This window comes from Saccoglossus kowalevskii, chromosome 8 (assembly GCF_978046115.1).
Source record: "Saccoglossus kowalevskii chromosome 8, keSacKowa6.1, whole genome shotgun sequence".
NCBI lineage: Eukaryota > Metazoa > Hemichordata > Enteropneusta > Harrimaniidae > Saccoglossus > Saccoglossus kowalevskii.
Genome location: NC_140648.1, coordinates 13,098,680 through 13,118,172, shown reverse-complemented (window position 1 = coordinate 13,118,172; position 19,493 = coordinate 13,098,680). Strand labels below are relative to the sequence as shown.

The 19,493-nt window shown below is 35.6% G+C and overlaps 1 protein-coding gene across 8 annotated transcripts in view; it reads right to left on the bottom strand.

Moving 5' to 3' along the window:
- Positions 1-19,493, bottom strand: part of LOC100371412 (RNA binding protein fox-1 homolog 3-like) — an 88,922-nt gene that overhangs the window by 18,436 nt on the left and 50,993 nt on the right. Inside the window, exon 1 of one of the 8 annotated variants that reach the window (XM_085502189.1) lies at positions 2,638-2,846. The exons of the other annotated variants lie outside the window; for them this stretch is intronic. Coding sequence (XP_085358315.1) covers positions 2,638-2,751 — 114 coding nt within the window. The 5' untranslated portion in view covers positions 2,752-2,846. Of the gene's footprint in view, positions 1-2,637; positions 2,847-19,493 lie in introns of those variants that run through there. 8 annotated transcript variants of the gene reach the window in all.

The window sequence follows — 19,493 nt, the reverse complement described above, 5'->3', positions numbered from 1 at the left end:
CCACCAGTCAACCAATTTAACCGACAAAAAAGATAATGCCGATATCTTGCAACGTTTCTGTCGTCTGAATAGGAAGTCAACTCCTGTATTCAGGATTAATCATACTATATTCACTGTCCTGTACTACACTGACAACAGCAGAGAATACCTCACTGGACCTACTTGTTGTCATGGGGATGAAGGTCGGCCATTTTCTTTTTACCTGTATGCCAAAACTGATGACTACAAGTGCCTGTCTGCCCAAGCAGAATCTTCTACATCAATGAACGCTGCCTAAAACAACAATTGTACGGTTTGTCAGTCAAAGGCCGTGCAATTTCAGTGATCTCTTATGATGAAGCATCAGGACCCGAATTAAATGATTAAAAAATATTTACTTATTTATTTATATGTAGTAATTTCTTCAACGACATAAATTCGTCTAGAACGACTTTGTCTAATTTAATAAAACTATGCTAATATTACATTAGATAAAACTAAATTAATTAAAAAACAAACAAAAAATCCAGTGTAATATGATTGACAGGAAATGGATTGTGTCAGCTGTTCAACAGATTATCCCAGACTACAAAGGGATTACTAAAACAGTTATTTTGTTCTTCAAAATATCATTTTCTTTTTCTCACAGTGTACCTGATTACATCTGATTTCCACACTGTCAGAAATAAAACGTTTACACCAGTACAAGGAACATGCAGATCAAATCGAGGTGACAGCTCGTCAGTTTCTAAGTGACTCTCCAGAAGCCTCTCTCCAATACAGCACCGTGTAGCTGTTTATATGGGAGAAGAACCAGTGTCTTTGTATTGCTGTTTTAATGAGGTCAGACTACTTTCCTTAAAAGTAGTCGGGCATGACCTCGCATTAGGTTGTCCTACTCAATCTACAGTTGAAGCCTTGTAATTGGTTAATTTGGAATATATCACTAACGACGAAGCTTTAGAATGGAATACATATATTTTATTTTTATTTTTTATTTTGAAGAATCAAATTTAATTGTCACTGTGAATAGCTTGGAAAAGAGAAAAAAAATTGTTAGACGAAACAACCGGCTTAGTTATTTTTCATTGAACAAGGCTTTGCTATTGATACCTGACCCTGGACACACTTTAGAACCAATACAAACAAAAAATACCGACATGTAACGCTAAACCCTCTTGTTTCGGTCGGTTGTCACCAACCTCTTATTAATGGGGGTGAAAAAAGGTTCTTTTCTTTCAGTCTTTTTTTTTTTTGGACAAAAAAGTCAATACGGTAAAGAATACAACATTGCTATTCATGGCGGATGATGGAGACTGAAATAAATAAGCAAATAACAATATAGACCGAACAACAATCAACAATACCGCAGTGTAAATTTCACGCACTTTAGACAACAGCACCAGTATCCTAGGATGGCAGGGAATTTTTTTTTATTTAAGCCAACAACTGCTTGACGCGAAGGTATTCTACGTCTGAATGTGTCTGCTAAGCGGAACTAAAGAAGCCATTATTATAGAACGTGTTACACGAGGAAGAACCTACAACTATACCGCTACAATGATTGCCCATTGTGTGTAATTTATTAACGACTACAACAACTTTCAATTGCGAGATAATAGCTTTTTAAATGAGTCTATTGTTAAGCGACCACTTCCCTAACTAAAGTCGTATGTCGGGTCCTCCCTCAGGTCAGCCTTTATCTGTTCTACAATGCTTGCACCATTGTGCGAGAGATTCTCGATGGCTTGGCCTCATACACTGTTTACCTTCTTAGCGATGATATTTACAGCCATCATTTTGGCTATAAGATACACCAAAGTGATCGCCATACAAGCCGTGAGATCATCAGTTATTGCACACAACGTATGTTACAATTTATCGTTTTTATTTTTATGATAGGACAGTCTGATGGGTTTTAATGCAACAAATTAGTTCATTATCTTCCAGCCCTGAATTCCAATACTGAGAAAAACAATAAATGGGCAAAAAACAGCAATTACTGTATAAAAGTACATATCACCCTCATCGAATAATCTGAGAAAACGTGTCCAACCAAAATACACATGAAAATTATGATTAAAATCACAAATAGCCACAAGCACATCGCCTACTTCTGGTATTTGATGCTACTTACAATTTTTACTGCATGCCATCAAAGTTGGTAAAATGTGTCCACATGTGTTGAAAACCGAAAACTTGCCTACATATTCTTACTTATCTAGGAGTTAGTATCAAAATGCCTTCATTCCTTTCAGAATTTTGAAAATAATAATTCAATTTGTGAGTATTTTCTCCCCTTCGGGGAAGTTGGTTCTTCTGCTAATTGCAAATCAGAAAAAAAGCAGAAACTATGCTTGCTTTCTATGCGCTACATTAGACAGTGTTTCACCAGGCAGCCATATTGGCTTAACAGTGAGTTAACTTTCTGCCATCGCCGTATGTTTCAACATGCATGACTAGCAGAGTACAAACTTCAACTAACTGTCATGAAGTCAATGAACAAATGAGAAGTAACAGAAGAGAGAAAATCCCGGCATAATAATTAAAATGTGAAGCAAAATCCTCCTACACATACTAATGAATCAACCCAGTGTTTGGCTGTTGACATTACATAGGAAACGTAGCAGCAGTGAATTTTACACTTAATCTACTCACAGTGTACATCGCCTTTGGTGGAGCAAGCATCTGCGGTGGTCCCACCATTCCCGGCGGCACATGGCAGTGACAGTAAAGCATAGGATGATGAGAGTGCACTCCGTACTCTGCCATGGTTTTTTTAAAAAAATTTACAACAATCCTCGAGGGAAGAAGAAAAGGAAAAAAAAATACACACGCGAGAACTATCCGCACTGACAGTTGGCTAACATGAGTTACAAAATAAAATATCCTGATTCATCCGATACTTAGCGTATTGTATACGTTGGCCACAGCTTGCTTGGTAAACACGCCATTGTAAGCACACTGCTACAATCGGTTTATAATTGACCGCTTGACATGTCTCATTTACATATCAATGACAATTGGTTATTGGAGGTGTCGCTTGACAAATCAGGGATGTCTAGCACTTGTTCTTACTCCCTTCAACTCCCACAAAATATAGATCAACCTGGAGGTCTCCTAGTGCCCCACTCTAACCTTAAGATGCAGATTCAAAAGATGAAAAAATATTGACACACCAAGTGACTAAGCCTTGAAGTAGACACGCTACGCTACCAACGAAAATATAATTCTGTGCCTGACCAATCCATTACCGTTATATTGCCTTTATATGTGGCAGCACTTTATTTTACCCCCTCGAAAACCCCCAGAAAATAATGTTGCTAGCCCAAGCAATAACCATTTCCCGAAGGAATTAGACTATTTCTCATATACAAAAATTTGATTTTGGAAAACCTGTAATTAAGTTAGTCGAGCAATTTGAGCACCCAACGTGGTACAGTGTGATATACGATGAATATTAAAATAATAAAATGTGAAATATGATGCAGCGTACCCCTGTGTGCATCACTGAGTATGCGTTAATTATTAAATATGTTTATTTCTGAAAAATGATTATTTAAATTTTTTTTTAATAAATATATATAATCTTCGAATCATCACAAATACAGTGCTTACTGGGGGAATCTGTATATATTTAAAATTTTAATTTGTAATCAATTTGGGAATTTAACTTTTTGCAAAAAAGTGAGTCGGGGAGAAACGACAATAAATTAAAGAGCTTTAACTTTTAAAATTGATACTGCTTAGAACAACATAAAAGAAGAATAGGTACTACTTGGATTTCTCACAAGAATTAAGTAAACTGTGATGGCATATCCTGTTTCTGTATCATATTAAACCGTTACATTGAACCCTGCTGAATCTTAACTGTGATGCAGTCAAAACAATGCGTTAAAAATATAACATATTTGTTTTAATCTTTACTGAAAGAATAGAAAAAATGTTAAAAATGAAAATCTCACAAATGACCTATGTATCACAACAGATTGTTAAATGTATTGACGTTCAATCACCCATGGTCAGGTATCAACTTCTGAACAAACCTGAAACTTGGTACCGGTATCCCACACCATTTTACGATGTGAAATGATCTGACAAAATAATATTACATGAGAGAGAGAAACAATATTGCCATGGATACTAACTGTGTAATGGTTTGATTTAAGTTTCTAACTTTAAAAGAGGTGGCCTCTCAGTTGATCCAGGAACACATAGGGCTGAGGAAGTGAAAGGATTCAGTTATTTACCGATACTCTTCCGTTAAATGCATTTAAAAGATTTCCTCGGTTAAAAAAATAAATAATCTAAACTGAAATCAGAGACGACACAGGTACGGACACTTATTGTGTTTTCAGTGGGTTGGGATTTCACAATATCTCGAAAGTGGTCGTTACTCATGACTGCAATTGTAGGTGAGAGTTTGTCTCGAATTTCGCCCATCATCTCATCTGTCGTCTACCTTCTTAGCCAATCACAGTTATTCCAAACTGCAATTTCATCAATTTTTGCTTAACACCTCTTCATTTCAAATTTTTGAAATTAGTCAAAATATTACTTTGATTTTTGTTTAGGATTCTTTCAATCTTTTAAATTGATGAACCAAGCCCTAACGCTGACCTGCCTGTAGGGGTCAGCATTTCATTTTAATCATTTTCTTATCCTATGAGAGGGTTGGGGTGTCAAATATGTTTTAGGGCAGGCCAAAGTTGTTTAGTTCAGACCCAGGTGGAGAAACCTTGAGATTACATCCAGTGGATCCATTAAATCTGAAATCTGACAAAAAATGTGGAAAAAATACAGATCATATGTGCTTATGTCTCCTGTTTGTCTGCTGGTTTCATTTTTTGAAGCGTTCGCGCACTACCTACATTTTTAATCTCATTGAAAAATCGAGCTGGTTAATTTGAATTCCTCGATGCATCACTGCGTTCATCTTTAACAACTTTAACATCGTTGCCAGCAATCTCATCTTTTTTTTTTTTTATTATTTCCCTTCGGCAAATATTTAATAATAATAAACCTGGATACAAGACAGATGAACCCCTATTGCAACGATAGTGATAGGAATGCTTAGGTCAGAAAAAACATGGCGAGTAAAATGGAGATGAAAATAAACATGTCAGAAGAAGAAATAGTGAGGAAAAGTAATACTGCTAGGCACTAATAATTTGAAAAGAATAAAATCAGTTAAAATTTTGTTGCAATATTTTTCAGAATTGTGAGTAGTTTTTTAATAATTTTATTGTTATTTTTTGTGTAAATGAACATTATTTAATCATTGCTCAATAAAAAGAAAAAGAAAATATTGCAAAACTTTATCAGGATTATTTTGAGAAAGGTTACCAACATTGGGTCAAGACAGAGAACATGTCACTATGATTTTATGAAATTTAGTCCACGTGAATGACCTCAATCAAATCACAGAAATTTCTATTGGGTGTAATTTAACGCTTCATAGTATACAAGAATTTTTTTTTCTGAAATACCAGACCAGAATATTATGACAAATTACAATAATTTATCAAAAGCAAACATACAACAAACATAAAACAAGTCGGTGTGCTTGCCACCAACACAAATTATTGGATTACATCAGAATGGTGTAACAAATTGAAATTGCTTTCAAGACCTAGAAAGCGTCTGGGAAAAATGAATACAATTCAAGTCCCGTACATCAGTTGACTTGTAATCTTGACTGACACAGCCGAATACACGGATATGTTAACTATGGATAACTTAATTGCTTTCTTGGATCGCATCCTTTAGGTAGTAACACCATAACTGAAACACGATCAATTTACCTTGCTTCTAGGTATAATTACTTCACAGCCATGCGATACTGATAAACTATCAACAGACTCACTCGTGTGACCTCTTGTAGCTCTGTCAGTCACAAGCATACACACATGCTGCCACGTTGTCTTTTTTATTATTATTTTCTTCCGTAAATTTGAGGGAAATTGAATGCAGATAAGACGTGATTTGACTCGTGCATGCATTTTCAATCAGAAGGAGACAGAAATGTTAGAATAAGAAAGCTCCCCGTGGAACCACCGTGATTAGGATTTATCGATCAGCATAAATATCACATGTGAATTTTTCACTGCAGTGATTGTGTATTTTAGCTGCAGGCGACACATTCATTCAGTACATCCTGAAAATATGTTTCAATGAAAACTGAAGCGTGATATCATTGATTCACATTTATTTCGCTATTTGAAATGTCTCTAATATATTCACTGCATTTGAAAATTTGTGTGTTGATCTTTGACAGGGGTCATGGAAGGTTATTTTAGTGGATTTGACTAAAATGCTGAATTAACGATTAGATTTCGTTCGCACATTGAGCCCGTAGATAAAAAAAAAATTTAAAGGTAATCCAAACTGAACATTGATATTCTTATTTTTATCCTGACTGAATCGGTGTTTGTACAATACAAAATACAACACATAGAGAATGCAACTAAAAACCAATGGTATGTTGTTTTAATCCAAGTTTAAATTAAACACTGTTCTGTTGTTGACCTTTGTGTGATCAGTGGAAAGCTCACAAATGCAGTCAAGGGCAGCTGCTGTGAAATACAGCAGCAATAAAAGCAAGGAAGCTGGAGCTTTCAATTCAATTTGGAGGATTTAATTTTTCAAGGTGACAGACATGTGAATATTATATTCCAGCTCCTTTGATGTGGTGTTGTACTGTAGAAAAGATGACGGAATCAATTCAATTATTCTGAGTGATGGAGAGGAAGAGACATTTACACGGTCAAATGCACCCGATGAAAATTGAATACGTCAAAAAACTGCAATGAGAAAAAGAGAAAAAAGAAGCAGCCAACGATTTCTTTTTAATGAGGACCATTTATTATTTGTGAAAATTTTTTAAAAAGTCGGTCTTTAGCTTTTCTTCACCAGGGGTAATTCAAGACAAGTTTATGTTAGCATTTTTCTTTTTCCTGAAAAAACATTTCAAATCCGAGTCATGGGAATGAATTCAATTCTCACCGGAAATAAGGCTTTCTGGCCGTACAAATGCAAAGATTTAAATCACTGTACATTCAATACGGGTTTAAGAAAAATACTACTTGCAGATTTTTTTTTCCCTCCAAATAAAAGAGTAGCGAGTGATTAAACGTGCATTAGACAGATCTCAAGAGGGGTTTCTTCATGTAGTGGTATTGTGTCGAGTTTTCAACGAAAACAGAGTATTACATTTACAGTAATAGATATTCAGGAATGTACAGCATGAAAGGGTTCTGTTGATGTCTCAACTATCAAATACTTGTCGGTACAAGAAGAAAAAAAAAACGCAAACATTTTTTAATTTTATTGAAATACAGAAGAATTTTAGTGCAGATTTTTTAGCTAGAATTACTCATACAAATTCTCATATGGAATTATGCAATCAGAATTAATTTGACGACCGCAAATGTGTCAATAATAATTCTGTAATATTTTTCTTGACACACAGACTTAGGGGTGCTAATTAAATCAAAGCCTAAATCAATAATTGTATTAGATATTATTTTAACATTTTCACCACATAACAAGTCAGCGGGGTTCAGTTTTCTGACAGAACTGATTTGTAGCCTTATTGGAAATGACAAATTTTGTTCATGAATATATGCATACATATAGCGGTACATGTGAAGAATATTCACCACCTGACCTCAAAATAAAACGTCACAAACAAACCACATTCATGCATTGATTCATGGTTTTGTACGTCAGCTGAAAAACAAAACTAGATGTCATGTGGTTCCATTCTGCCAATTGTAAGCAGAGAAAACTGACTTAAAGAAATGGAAAAAATCAAATAAAGAAAAATTAAAATCAAAATTAAACCCACTCAGAATTCACTAGCGCAGCGCAAATACTCTCATTACTAACGAAAATGCAAAATTATTTTTACTTAATTTCCAGAATGAAAAATATTTCTAACTTTGAATATTCTTATATCCTAAGCCAGAAAAAATTAAGTTAAATGAACTGCAGGGAAGAGAAGAAAAAAAAATGAGATAGCAGATAGATAAAATGCGGGAAACTATTCTATGAAAACTTTGAAAGCAATTGAGATTATGAACACAGATAGGGCAGTAAAGTCATTGGCAAAGAATAACCACTGAAAAATATTGATCTACAACTGTGCACTTCACAGCTATCTTTATTTACCGAAAGCAAACAGCTGCTGATTACACCACAATGATCTAACCGACTCCTTGTAAACAGACCCTCTAACCCAGTGTAACAGTGATTGGTCTAACATTGACTCAGCTAATCAATAAATCTCCAATCAATATCTAGACAGTGATTGGGTCAATATAGAGCCCCTGGGTCAATAAGACAACTTTTATCGACCACCCAGCATAGTAATTGACTTCCTTTTCAGATTGAAGTATTTGTAGACGTCGCATGACGACTTATATCTGACAATGATAGCAAATTGAGTATTGTACATGAGATCATTGTAACAATAAACGAATACGAAATACGATTATCACACATTGCCTCCATAAACTTTGACCTTTTACTAAATGTATTTCTACTCTAATCTGAGTTAAGACATTTTACTTAAAGTCTACGAGGAAAGATTATATTCTGAGGGGATCTGGTTGTCAGTAAATTCATGGTGGTATCTTTGATTGATTAAATGTGAAATTTCATTTGAGATAGAAAAAGCAAAAGTCAGTAGTGAAAGGAAACCGTATCAAATACATGATGCACTACAACAGCAAGAGCCAGTCAAAATCATGCCTACGGAATACTGATTTTCAATTAGATACATTTACTCGACCATTTTACAATTGTGTTAGATTTCATGCCAAGTTATGTATCCCTGGGGTACAATGATACTTGGCTACAACTCAGAAAAAGGCAATCCATATGCCACCCCTTCCCTCCCACCCCATCTCCAAAGCACAATTTTCCTGTCAACAAATTTCATTGGACAGGTTTCCTCTTTTTAAGATTCTCATTTGATCAGAAAAAAGTGATTTCCAGGAAGCACTGAAATCTCCTTCAAAACAGTAATGACTTATCAAATCCTATTCATGGCTGGATAAAGGAAATGAAGCAGATTGTAAATTTCCATATTAAACAACTACATAAGATGCCCAAATTATTGTTGATACTACCGGTAATTTCAAAATGAAATGAAATGTCCGAGTTATATATCTATGATATATGTTACAACACAATCTTTTAAACATATATTTCATATGTGAAACCAATCTTGTACGGCATTTATAATATTGCAGACACTTTTTTTTGTTAGTTTGTTTTAAAATAAGAGAGGCCTCTTTTGAAGCAATCGCCTTATGACCTTTGCCCTTTGCCGAGAGAAAATCTGTATATAACACACCATACACCGCAAACCAATTAAGAAATCACAGTGTGAATAGAGTATTCTCTTGTTATTATTACGACATGAACGCTACACAAAAGGATGAAAACAATTAGGTAGACCCTGTAGCTGTGAAAAGAATGCATTGAAAGTGGAAGCACTTAAGAGGCAGCGATATGAGCCGTACGCAAATCATGAAAGACGAGAAAACTGCAAACAGAGATGAACTCGGAGCAATCAGCTTCTTCAAATACACGTCGAGGAGACAGCGAGCAGTGTTTAATTAAGTCAACGGGATTTGCCATAGGATAACGAAGATAAAACATACAAAATTACCTTATTTAGGTGATAGCAATACGAAAACAACATACTGACGAGCCAGTTGTACCGTTATCAAGCTGAACCAGGATGCGCTTTCTTAACACGCAAACATTCACATGGACACGTCCACCGCTACTGCATCGCAGGCATACCGAAATTACATGCTTGAATACATCCGTCAGAACAGAACATAGGTGTGAAAAAAAAATCAACTTTGCCAAGCATTGAATTATTTTGGTTATGCCGATCAAATATTCATGTCCATTTCCTAGTAGAAATTCCTTACTATCAGCTTAATTATTTACAGAAAGTGAACTTGTCTTAACGTATCAAGCTATCAATAATCAGCGCTGCGAGTAAGACAAGAAGAGGAATCCTACCTTACCTTATAGAAATAAGTGTGTCTTATCATCGGCCGGCCAGTAAATTTCATATACTGTGTCGCCATCATGATAAGAAAAAGCCTACCTAAATAAAAGATTAAGTGCAAACGCTATATAATATTGCTACAAGAATACCCGCAGATTTGGGAGGGAAGATTCCACGCAGCAACGGGGTTGTTCAAAGCGAGGCAATGTGATGGGGACACATAATCCATGACTGAATGAATTCATCAAGGTGTCAACTGGCTGCTGAATCACACCTAATCACAAAATGGTTAGGTCGAATCTCATCATTCAAACCATTAATGGATGGCTCCGGCTAACAAACAGATTTGGGGGTTTATCCAATCTTCGGTTTCCATCTAAAATGTTTTTTTTCACTAACGCAATTTACTTGCTCATTATCAGTCAATTACCGAAATTTGGCTCGCTTTTCCCGTTGGGATGTACGGGTTAAGCTGACGTATAGGCATTCTGAAAAGAGAAAGAGGGGCAGAGGGGGGGGGGAATAGACTCCTTTTTTTTCATTACACTTATATTCAATAGAAGTTTAGAGTTAAATTGGTGGAACATGGTATGGTTGAGTGAGTGAATGACTCACTGTTGGTATCGGCGATTTCACCGTGATTCAATTATGGCAAGCAGTTCAGTTTCAATAGAATGGGTTAATTCAGTTGAGAGGTCGTGAAGCACTGCCAGTCACAACAGTTATTTGGAAACAATGTCAATTTTGCTGCCCACACTGGAGAAATACATTTCAAGAATTGATTATGCTAAACTAATAACTGACATTGACGACAGGACACAATACGAACATTATATAGAAAAGGGAATGAGCATAGATGATGCAAACATGAAAAGAAGCCCCACCCCTTTGAAATATTCAGACATGCAATCAATATACAACAACCGAAGGCAAAGACAAGTTCACCATATTGAATAAACAAAACAAAGACATCAATTTTACCAGACTGATAGTCTATTTATAATCAAATTATTATACCATCACACTGAGAGCCCCATGTGACAACATGTTAAACTTGTGTTACTAGACTGTCAACTGACATACAGTTCAGAAGAAGAAAAAAATTGTAGAACCTGTCACTAGAGGGCGCTACAATCCCAAAATCTCATGAAAAACACTTCAAAAAACAAACGTAGATAAATTTCCAAAGATGTGAATGGATACATCAAATGAGCATGGCTGTATCAGTCTGAATTCAGAGAGAAGTAGACGAAACGTAAAGAAAAAAACAACACTAAAACTAAGAAATAATTCATAAACATCATAACAAGTTCTTTCATCCCATCAAAATTTATCAGGGTAACTTGACAAACTTTTAAGAAACGAGATGTATTGGTCAAGGGTTCTGTCTTGCTTAATTCATTTTTATTTTTAAAATAAGTTAAATCAAGGATTATCTTTATTGACCTAAACAAATTGCAAACACCGTCTTAGCATTTCTTCAGCATAAACTGAGTCTAGGCAACCTATTCCCAAGGTATACAAGCGCTCGTTTATTGCAAAGCTTGTTCATCTATGGAGAAAATTGAAATGACAATCACCTTCTATGGCTACTTGAAATCGAAAAGGTCACAGTGTGATGTGTTTTGTATGCAGATGCAAATAATGGATTAGATGAGAGAAATCTGAGGCATGGACGGATGGTCGCTGAATGACCAATTAAGAATCACTGTAACCTCGCTTTGAACCAAAATCGAACAATCTCAACAACAAAAAATCCTCATTAAATCAGCGGTTAAAATTGCTACGATTTGAAAATCAATACCTTGCCTAGATCAGATGGTCTTTGAGATATTTTAACCTAGCAACTACATCAAATTAAGTGAAAAATTCTTCCTGGCAAGATCGTGACAAACAAAAGACAAAACGAGACACGGCAATTATTAGAAATCCATAATCGCAGCACTTAGAACGACTGATAAAAAAAAACGAACCAACTCGACAACAATCTAATTCAACCTGCGCCATGGCAACGCAAATAAATTGAGCTGATTACACTATCCATTTTTAAATTTGAGAATTTTATTTGGTTGCTCAAGAAGGAGACAAGGTATGAATCGTCATTAAAGAGACGTGACACCACGCAAGACTATTATTAATAGCAAGCAGAGTATAGTTTACTTGATTACCTCGATAACAAACGTGTCTAACAATACATCCTTCAAAATATTTCCAGCTACTCAACATGGTGGTGCTTTTATTTTCATAAAAACTGAAGAGCTTATTAAAATGCCATTTTTTTTGGTCGTGAATGAAGCATGGCGCTACGAATGCAAGACTATGTTTGTTATTTGTTATTTCTCAACTTCGAGTTATTCTCATTCACTGTGCTTAACATGCATCAAAAAGGAATGAGGAATTCCCAGAATGCAATAGGTTGGTGATTAATGTTTGGTCGAAAATTAAATTAATGGTATACAAAGAAATGCTAAAAATATGATATCTATCACCTTTGATGTGCGAAAAAAACATGTGAATCCTTTTTTTGAGCAGTTTTTAAAGTAAAATAAACGGTGAAACGGTTAGCAGCTGAACATGTGGCAAGGAAAAAGCAGTCACTGGAGATGATGCAAGTCAATTAAAACACAGCTACCCAATTTTTGTTCAATGATACTGATCTAACGCTGAGAACTTAAAGTGAAAGATGATAATTTTATCTCTCAAATAAGAAGCGGCCTTAAACCGGTAACCAATTAGCAATAACTGTCAACTCACAAAACAGTACAGCTCTCTATAACATAGAGAATTTAGCAGTTCATTGGATTCCGTAATATACATGTCATTTAAAACTGTCAGGTTATTTTCTCTAGCGGCAACGTCATATCTCACGCTACCCTCGACGACGGGTGATTTATTTTCACACAGTTGAAAAGCTGTGCTAGTTAAAACACAGTTGAATTACGACCACAGAGTAAATAAATCCAACAATAACTCGTACAAAAGAATATTACAATGAGCAACTTGCATGGATGGCAAAGACTAATATCACACACAGGGGCAGACTGTAGTTTCCTGTCATGTAATATAGACCCGCCATTATATTTTCCCTAATTACAATTATCACAGGATTTGTAAATAACCCCCACCTTTCTTAATGTTCATTAAAATATTATCATAATCATTTTGCTTGACATTTTCTTTGGAAAAAAAAAAAAAAATGGTATACATATATATTTCAATGAAATGTTACAACCCAACACCTAATAAAGAGAACACCAACACATAATAACACCACCCTCTCCCTGTTCCCCCTTCTGCCCCCCCCCCCCTTTCACTTGGTGGTACACAATTTTTTTGTATCAGGCAAGCACAGTTGTAATACAGCAAAACACCCTCAGGCGTAAGCTTTAAGTACGTCATCTAAGGCTACATCATATTACATAGTACCCCTTCCACCGTCAGACAGAAACGCACTCATCAATAATAAGGTATTCATGATGACGACATTCTGCCTATGAGAAATAAATGAACAATATGTATATTACCAATTCAGTGGTCTGTTCATTATTTCCACTCATTAAGGTATATAGAACTAATGACATACATGCACATACTTGCCCGAATGGTGACGGCATGACCACGCTTCCAGGCAGATGGTACACAAGCGGTAAAGAATGCATGATATACGACTAGTTCGGCTGAATACGCTCAGAAGAAACAAGATCTTGTCACGTAAGATAGATTTCCCGTAGATTTAAGATCAAAGCTAAATCAGTTACAACTGTTATCGCATTCCTAAATACTATAACTATGTTGTTTTGTTTTTTTTACACAAGCAGGAGATCTTAAACACAACGATGCTTTGGTTTTCACAATTCAAACGATCACCATGTGGGAATTATCCCACTCTTCTGTAAAGGATTCCTCAGGAAAATATCCGATAGTACGATAAGTATAATCATATAAGGAATGATATCAAAGTAGCCAGAACACCATTAAAGTAACAACGTCACCAAACACTGATATTGTTAAACAGAGTAATCAACATGCAGGTGAATATACAATGATCTTATTCTTGTTCTGAACCAGCATCCCCTGAGAGATTAGCCTCATACATCGGTATGATATGTGATTATGCCAAGGCAGGTTTCTTGGGGCAACTTAAATATTTGGCTTTTTTTTCAAATGTCACTCCAGTATATGGACTTTGATGTTGATTGATCAGAACCAAGGAATCTTCATATATAGTTCGAGCATGGATACTATTCACAGATAGCGGGGGAAAGAATAGATGTTTCCATGGTAATAATGCAGTGTAGCCAGAACTTGCACTGCCAAAATGCATTTTTCATAAAATTCCAGTGTTGTATCACATACATTTTGAACATGGCATGAACATGGCATGAAAATGGAGAAAATGGCAAATTAATACGCGATCGTGAATTGAGATGCTACTGAAGGCGGTACCACATGAAGTAACAATTTGCATATCAACGACATCGTTAGATTATAATGTAAGCATTTTCTGCTTGTGTTTGTATCTGATAGCGAAGTGACAAGAAATCAGAGTCATATCATAAGTCACTAACCCCTAGCAATAACACTGTATTTACTGTAAATTACAAATAACCTGAATGTTTGGTTTTTAAATAAAAAATACAATACTTCACAGGTTGCTGGTTTAAAAATGATTGTTGAGTACACTGAGAATTACAGTGCATTCTGGGAATGGATTTTACATTAAAACAGTTATAACCTGTTCATGGAATCATCAGCCAAAGATTTGTTTAACCCAAAGGTTAATAATTTGGGAGAACTTAATCTCAGAGACGGCAGCTTGTCAACACTACTGTGGCAATAGATGATTATTAGCGTACAAACTGCGGTCAAGATACAAATTGCTTTTTCTTGTGTGTGCGTCTGTGTAAATTTACATCACTAATCTGTGACATAGCGGGGCAGAGCCACCCAGCACGTTTATAGTAACTCTATGAGAATGCTTTTTGAATTTAATTCCCACCACAGTTGAGCTGATAAGAATAAACGGTGACGGGTAAAGATAACAAACGCAGAAACTATCTATACTTGTGTAACTCAGCAGTTGACTGCATACGAATGCTATAATGCTATACCGGGAGACTCAAGTTGTTTTTTTATGTATTTTTATAACAGCTGTGTTTATTTGTAACTAATAGAAGAAAACGCTTGAATTAATTTCACGGTACATGTGTTTAGTTTCCAATTTCATTAAAATTTCCCTTAATCAAACATGGCAGCGGTTTTAGATCCAAAAACGGGGGCGTGGGGATAATGAGATATAGCTAATAATATGTTGGCACACTCTTTCAACAAATATCATTATTCCCACGGGAACATAACAGGAAAGAAAAATATATAATTTAAAGCATCAGATTGTACATATTTTTTTTTCCCAGGATTCAATTTAATTATTTTTTGTATTGAATACAGTGAAAGCACTTACGCATGCATACGACAGCTACGTTTAGATTGCATTACATACATGCCAGTGAAGTGCATTATGTGGATGACCTCAGTGCGTCAAGCAGACAATTAGTATCAACGCAAACTCAATCTAGTACATCAAATGGGTACGGTGAAGTACAATCACACGTATAAAGGTGTTACGTGATACACTGATGTACAAAATTAGCGGCTATCGTGCGTGGAGATGTGTAATGTGGTCTTATGACACATAACATTTACAACGCAAGGCAAACAGCTAGACATTACACATAAATGTATGTAAATTGATCGCTGCAAGGAGTGGCAGTGAGTACACTCAATAAGCTGCATTAGAAATGAGACTGGGCCGGACTATGGTATGTACGCACTGCATTAGGCTTGGCGGTGTGAATAATTTTGCGCACAACACACTGATTTTACAATTTAAGCCGACTGGCCTGATGTAATACCTCGATGTGCGCAATTGCTCATGGCAACACACGACAGTGATTAAACTCAAGGCACAACACACTACATACAAGCCGACTGGACTGATGCACTACATCCATGTAAGCACTTGATCGCGCATCGTGATGTCTACCATTCGCACATTGTTTTTATAACATGATGCAAATAGACAGACGTAATACACTGATTTACGCAATTGGTGGGTTAAAAGCATGGTAGTGGTGCATACACTCCAGTTACAACACATCGTTTCTACACTGTGATGCAACTTGAATGATGTGATACATTGATGTACGCAATTGATTGCTGCAAGGCATGCAGATATGAACATGCTGGGCAAAATGCAGTGCGTTAAAAACCACGAGACTGGACTGACATGATACAAATGATAAGGGAATGCAGGAAGGTGAATTAATTAGCTGGATGCTGCCCTGATCATCAATGATTACATCAATTCTCTACTGGGGAAAAACACCAGATGGGGAATAAACTAATCGGGAAATTCAGACAGTGGACGTAAATTGAATGCTTTTAACTGACAGATGCGAGCCATATTCAATTACGATCCAAAACGTTGTAAAGAGAAGAGCGTGCAATCTCAAAAATGCATAATCGCCTATTACCATGACAACGGGTTATCAGAAACTGACAATTTTGTTTGGAGGGGGGAGGGTTACTTCAGTTCAGTCTGGCAATTATTAACTGCTGAGTGATAGCATAAATTATAAAACAAGGTCTCCGAAGTGAATGTACACAGTGTTCACTTGTGTTAAACATACCGGTAAATTAAACTCCAATGAAGTGTGAACGCAATCGATAAGAATGTTCAGACAGACCCACTAACCTGCACAAACACATAAATAAATTCATTGGTAGATTTTCTTTTTTATTAATATTATTAATTAATGTGAATTCAATTTATTTATTTTTGAACCACATCTTGCAGAATACTTTGATATTCTTGAAGTTTGTAAAACAAATATTGTTAAGGAGCTAGTACCCGGTAATTAATAAACAGGAAATGAGAGGCATACACAAAACTCAAAGAGAGAAAGTGATATTTTATTCACATCATATCACAAAATGGCGTCGGATTGCTCTCTCTCTTTTTCCAATATTTTCACCTGTATGTCTTCTTAAAAATGAACTTTTTGTGACGAAAATTTACCAGTCAATCATCCCATAAATGTTTAAAATATAAAATTTGTAACCGAATGTTGTCGAACACGTTCTCAATGTTCAAAGCTTATTTGTGAAATGTTAGGGAGTTCATAACAATAATAGGAACCACTAGTCTACTGGGTTTTGTTATTTGTGATTAATCATTTCGTCTTAAGTTACACAGAATCACAAAGAAATGTACGTTTTGGTGAACGCGAAAAATTGTTGTTTACAAACACATAATAACACTATCAAATATGATAATCAACTCACAATGTCTATTGTCATTATTTACATGTGGGAAGAAGGAGAGAGGAATAGAAGTGCTTCTCATAGATGGTTTATTTTTATTCAAGAACTTAGTAGTTACATCGGCATGTACGACACGTCTTTTCAAACAAATTCATCACGTTCCGTTTTAATTTGGAAAGAAGAAGTTATCCAATAAAAAGCAATAGGAGAAAATTGAATTTGATTTCGATACAAGCGGGACAATAACGTGCCCTTAATAACTCACAAGGGGTAGGAGATGTTTTCTTTCTTTACCCGCTGAATGATGAATCAATAATCTAATCGGCCCTACCTGCAGCCAACACAGGTAACTTCATTAGCGCAACGAGAAACGAGCTCAAAACACAAGCCTAGCAAGAGTATAGGTTGCAGATTCAACTAACCTTACATATGTGAGCGCATGGTAGAGAGAATTAAATTAAATATTCATAATTGGATTCGTAGCATTTCATAAAAGTTTACTAAAAATATAATCGCAGCTGTGTGTCAATTCTGAAATAATACAAGCACTGACAATGTTCATTCCCTGTTCTGTATGTAATGCCCAGTTCCATCACTAGCAGCGATCCATATGCGTGGGTGTACATTTGGCTAAATAGTCTGTGATGAACGAGCATATTTGGTTGAATCACTCAAAATTGTGATGTGCAACCACTGTACTGACTTAGGAAGAAATCATGCAAGTTTGAAAGTATAAACTTCTAAACAGATGCAATTCACAGTGATTGAATGTGAGTGTTCTAAAAAACAAAGATTTTTTTTGTTTTGTTTAATCATTACACGACCATCTCATACCATCACACGTGAACTACTTAATTTGGTATTCAACAGTTTAAGCGACAGCAGTTCAGGCTAGCAACATGCTGGGGAAACAGCTTTTCGTAAATGAAGACAACAGTTTCCTGCCTTTATGACCAAGTCAGTTGGAAAATGAACCAGTTGAAAACTAATGAGAGTTTGATGAATAAAGCCTAATGGGGAGCAATTTGAGACATATGCGATTGCAATTTAACTATTCAGTGGCAAGTGTCTTTCAACGTTGTTGAGGTCACGCTATTTTCGAGTTGATAAAAAAGTGATCAAAAGAAGCAGATGTGTAATAGTGACCAATTTCCTTATTTTCGTCCCATATAATGCAAATTTATTTTGAATTGTAGTTAATGAGAGAACATGATCAATTTATTGAATGTATTTAATATAAACCGATTTAAATAGTTTATCACAAATTTCATGAGTTTGGGAAACTGGCTGAAGTCTATAGCAGTGAACATTGAAACGAGTATTTTTGACAAGGAGTCAGTAACTTTTCGTGATGTTATTTAAATTACAAACATCTCTAACAGCAAAAACCGATTACAGTAAAATTACGTAGATTACTAGATAATCACCAAGATTAGCCTTTTTCATTGGAGGGGGAGGGGGGAGGGGGGGGGGGCTTCCAACATGTTATATTTTACGTGATTGGTTTAGATTTTGTCAGTCAATCATACCCTTCTGTGGTGACAAAAAATTGAAGTACCCCTAGCCTGACAATAAAATTATTAGGGCTACCTAGCTTAAGTACATTTGCATTTTAAAGTTTCAATATAGATAAGAAAAGTCCACATTGAAATGCATATATTAATCAAATGCATATATTAATCCTCTACAGAAGAAAAAAAAAACATAGTACAATATAAATTATGACCTGTTCAAATGAAAGAAAAAAACACTTAAATTTTGTAAAAAGCCCAATAAATTCAAAAGGGCTGAGAAATGATGTGATAGAGCCTTCTGAAGGGCAGTAAAGAACTAGGATGATTTATCATCTTACTTTAAAAGCGATTCAAAATAACTTGCAACTTTTTAACGGTTTCTTGCTCCCAGTTATACTTTACGGCAATGTATTATTACAAAAGATGAGTTACATTATGAAAGTAGCAAAAAAGGAAATTGACAAAGTGTCATTTATTGACACTGTCCATTACCTACAGTCACCTGTACTTAAAATGGTGGCATCTCAATCATTGGACAATGCCATGAATTATTCAATATGTCACGCAATTAAGACGCCGAATGGAAAAAGGTAAGAAAATGAGAAACATACAGAGACATATCAACTCCCGATGGCAAGTGTGAA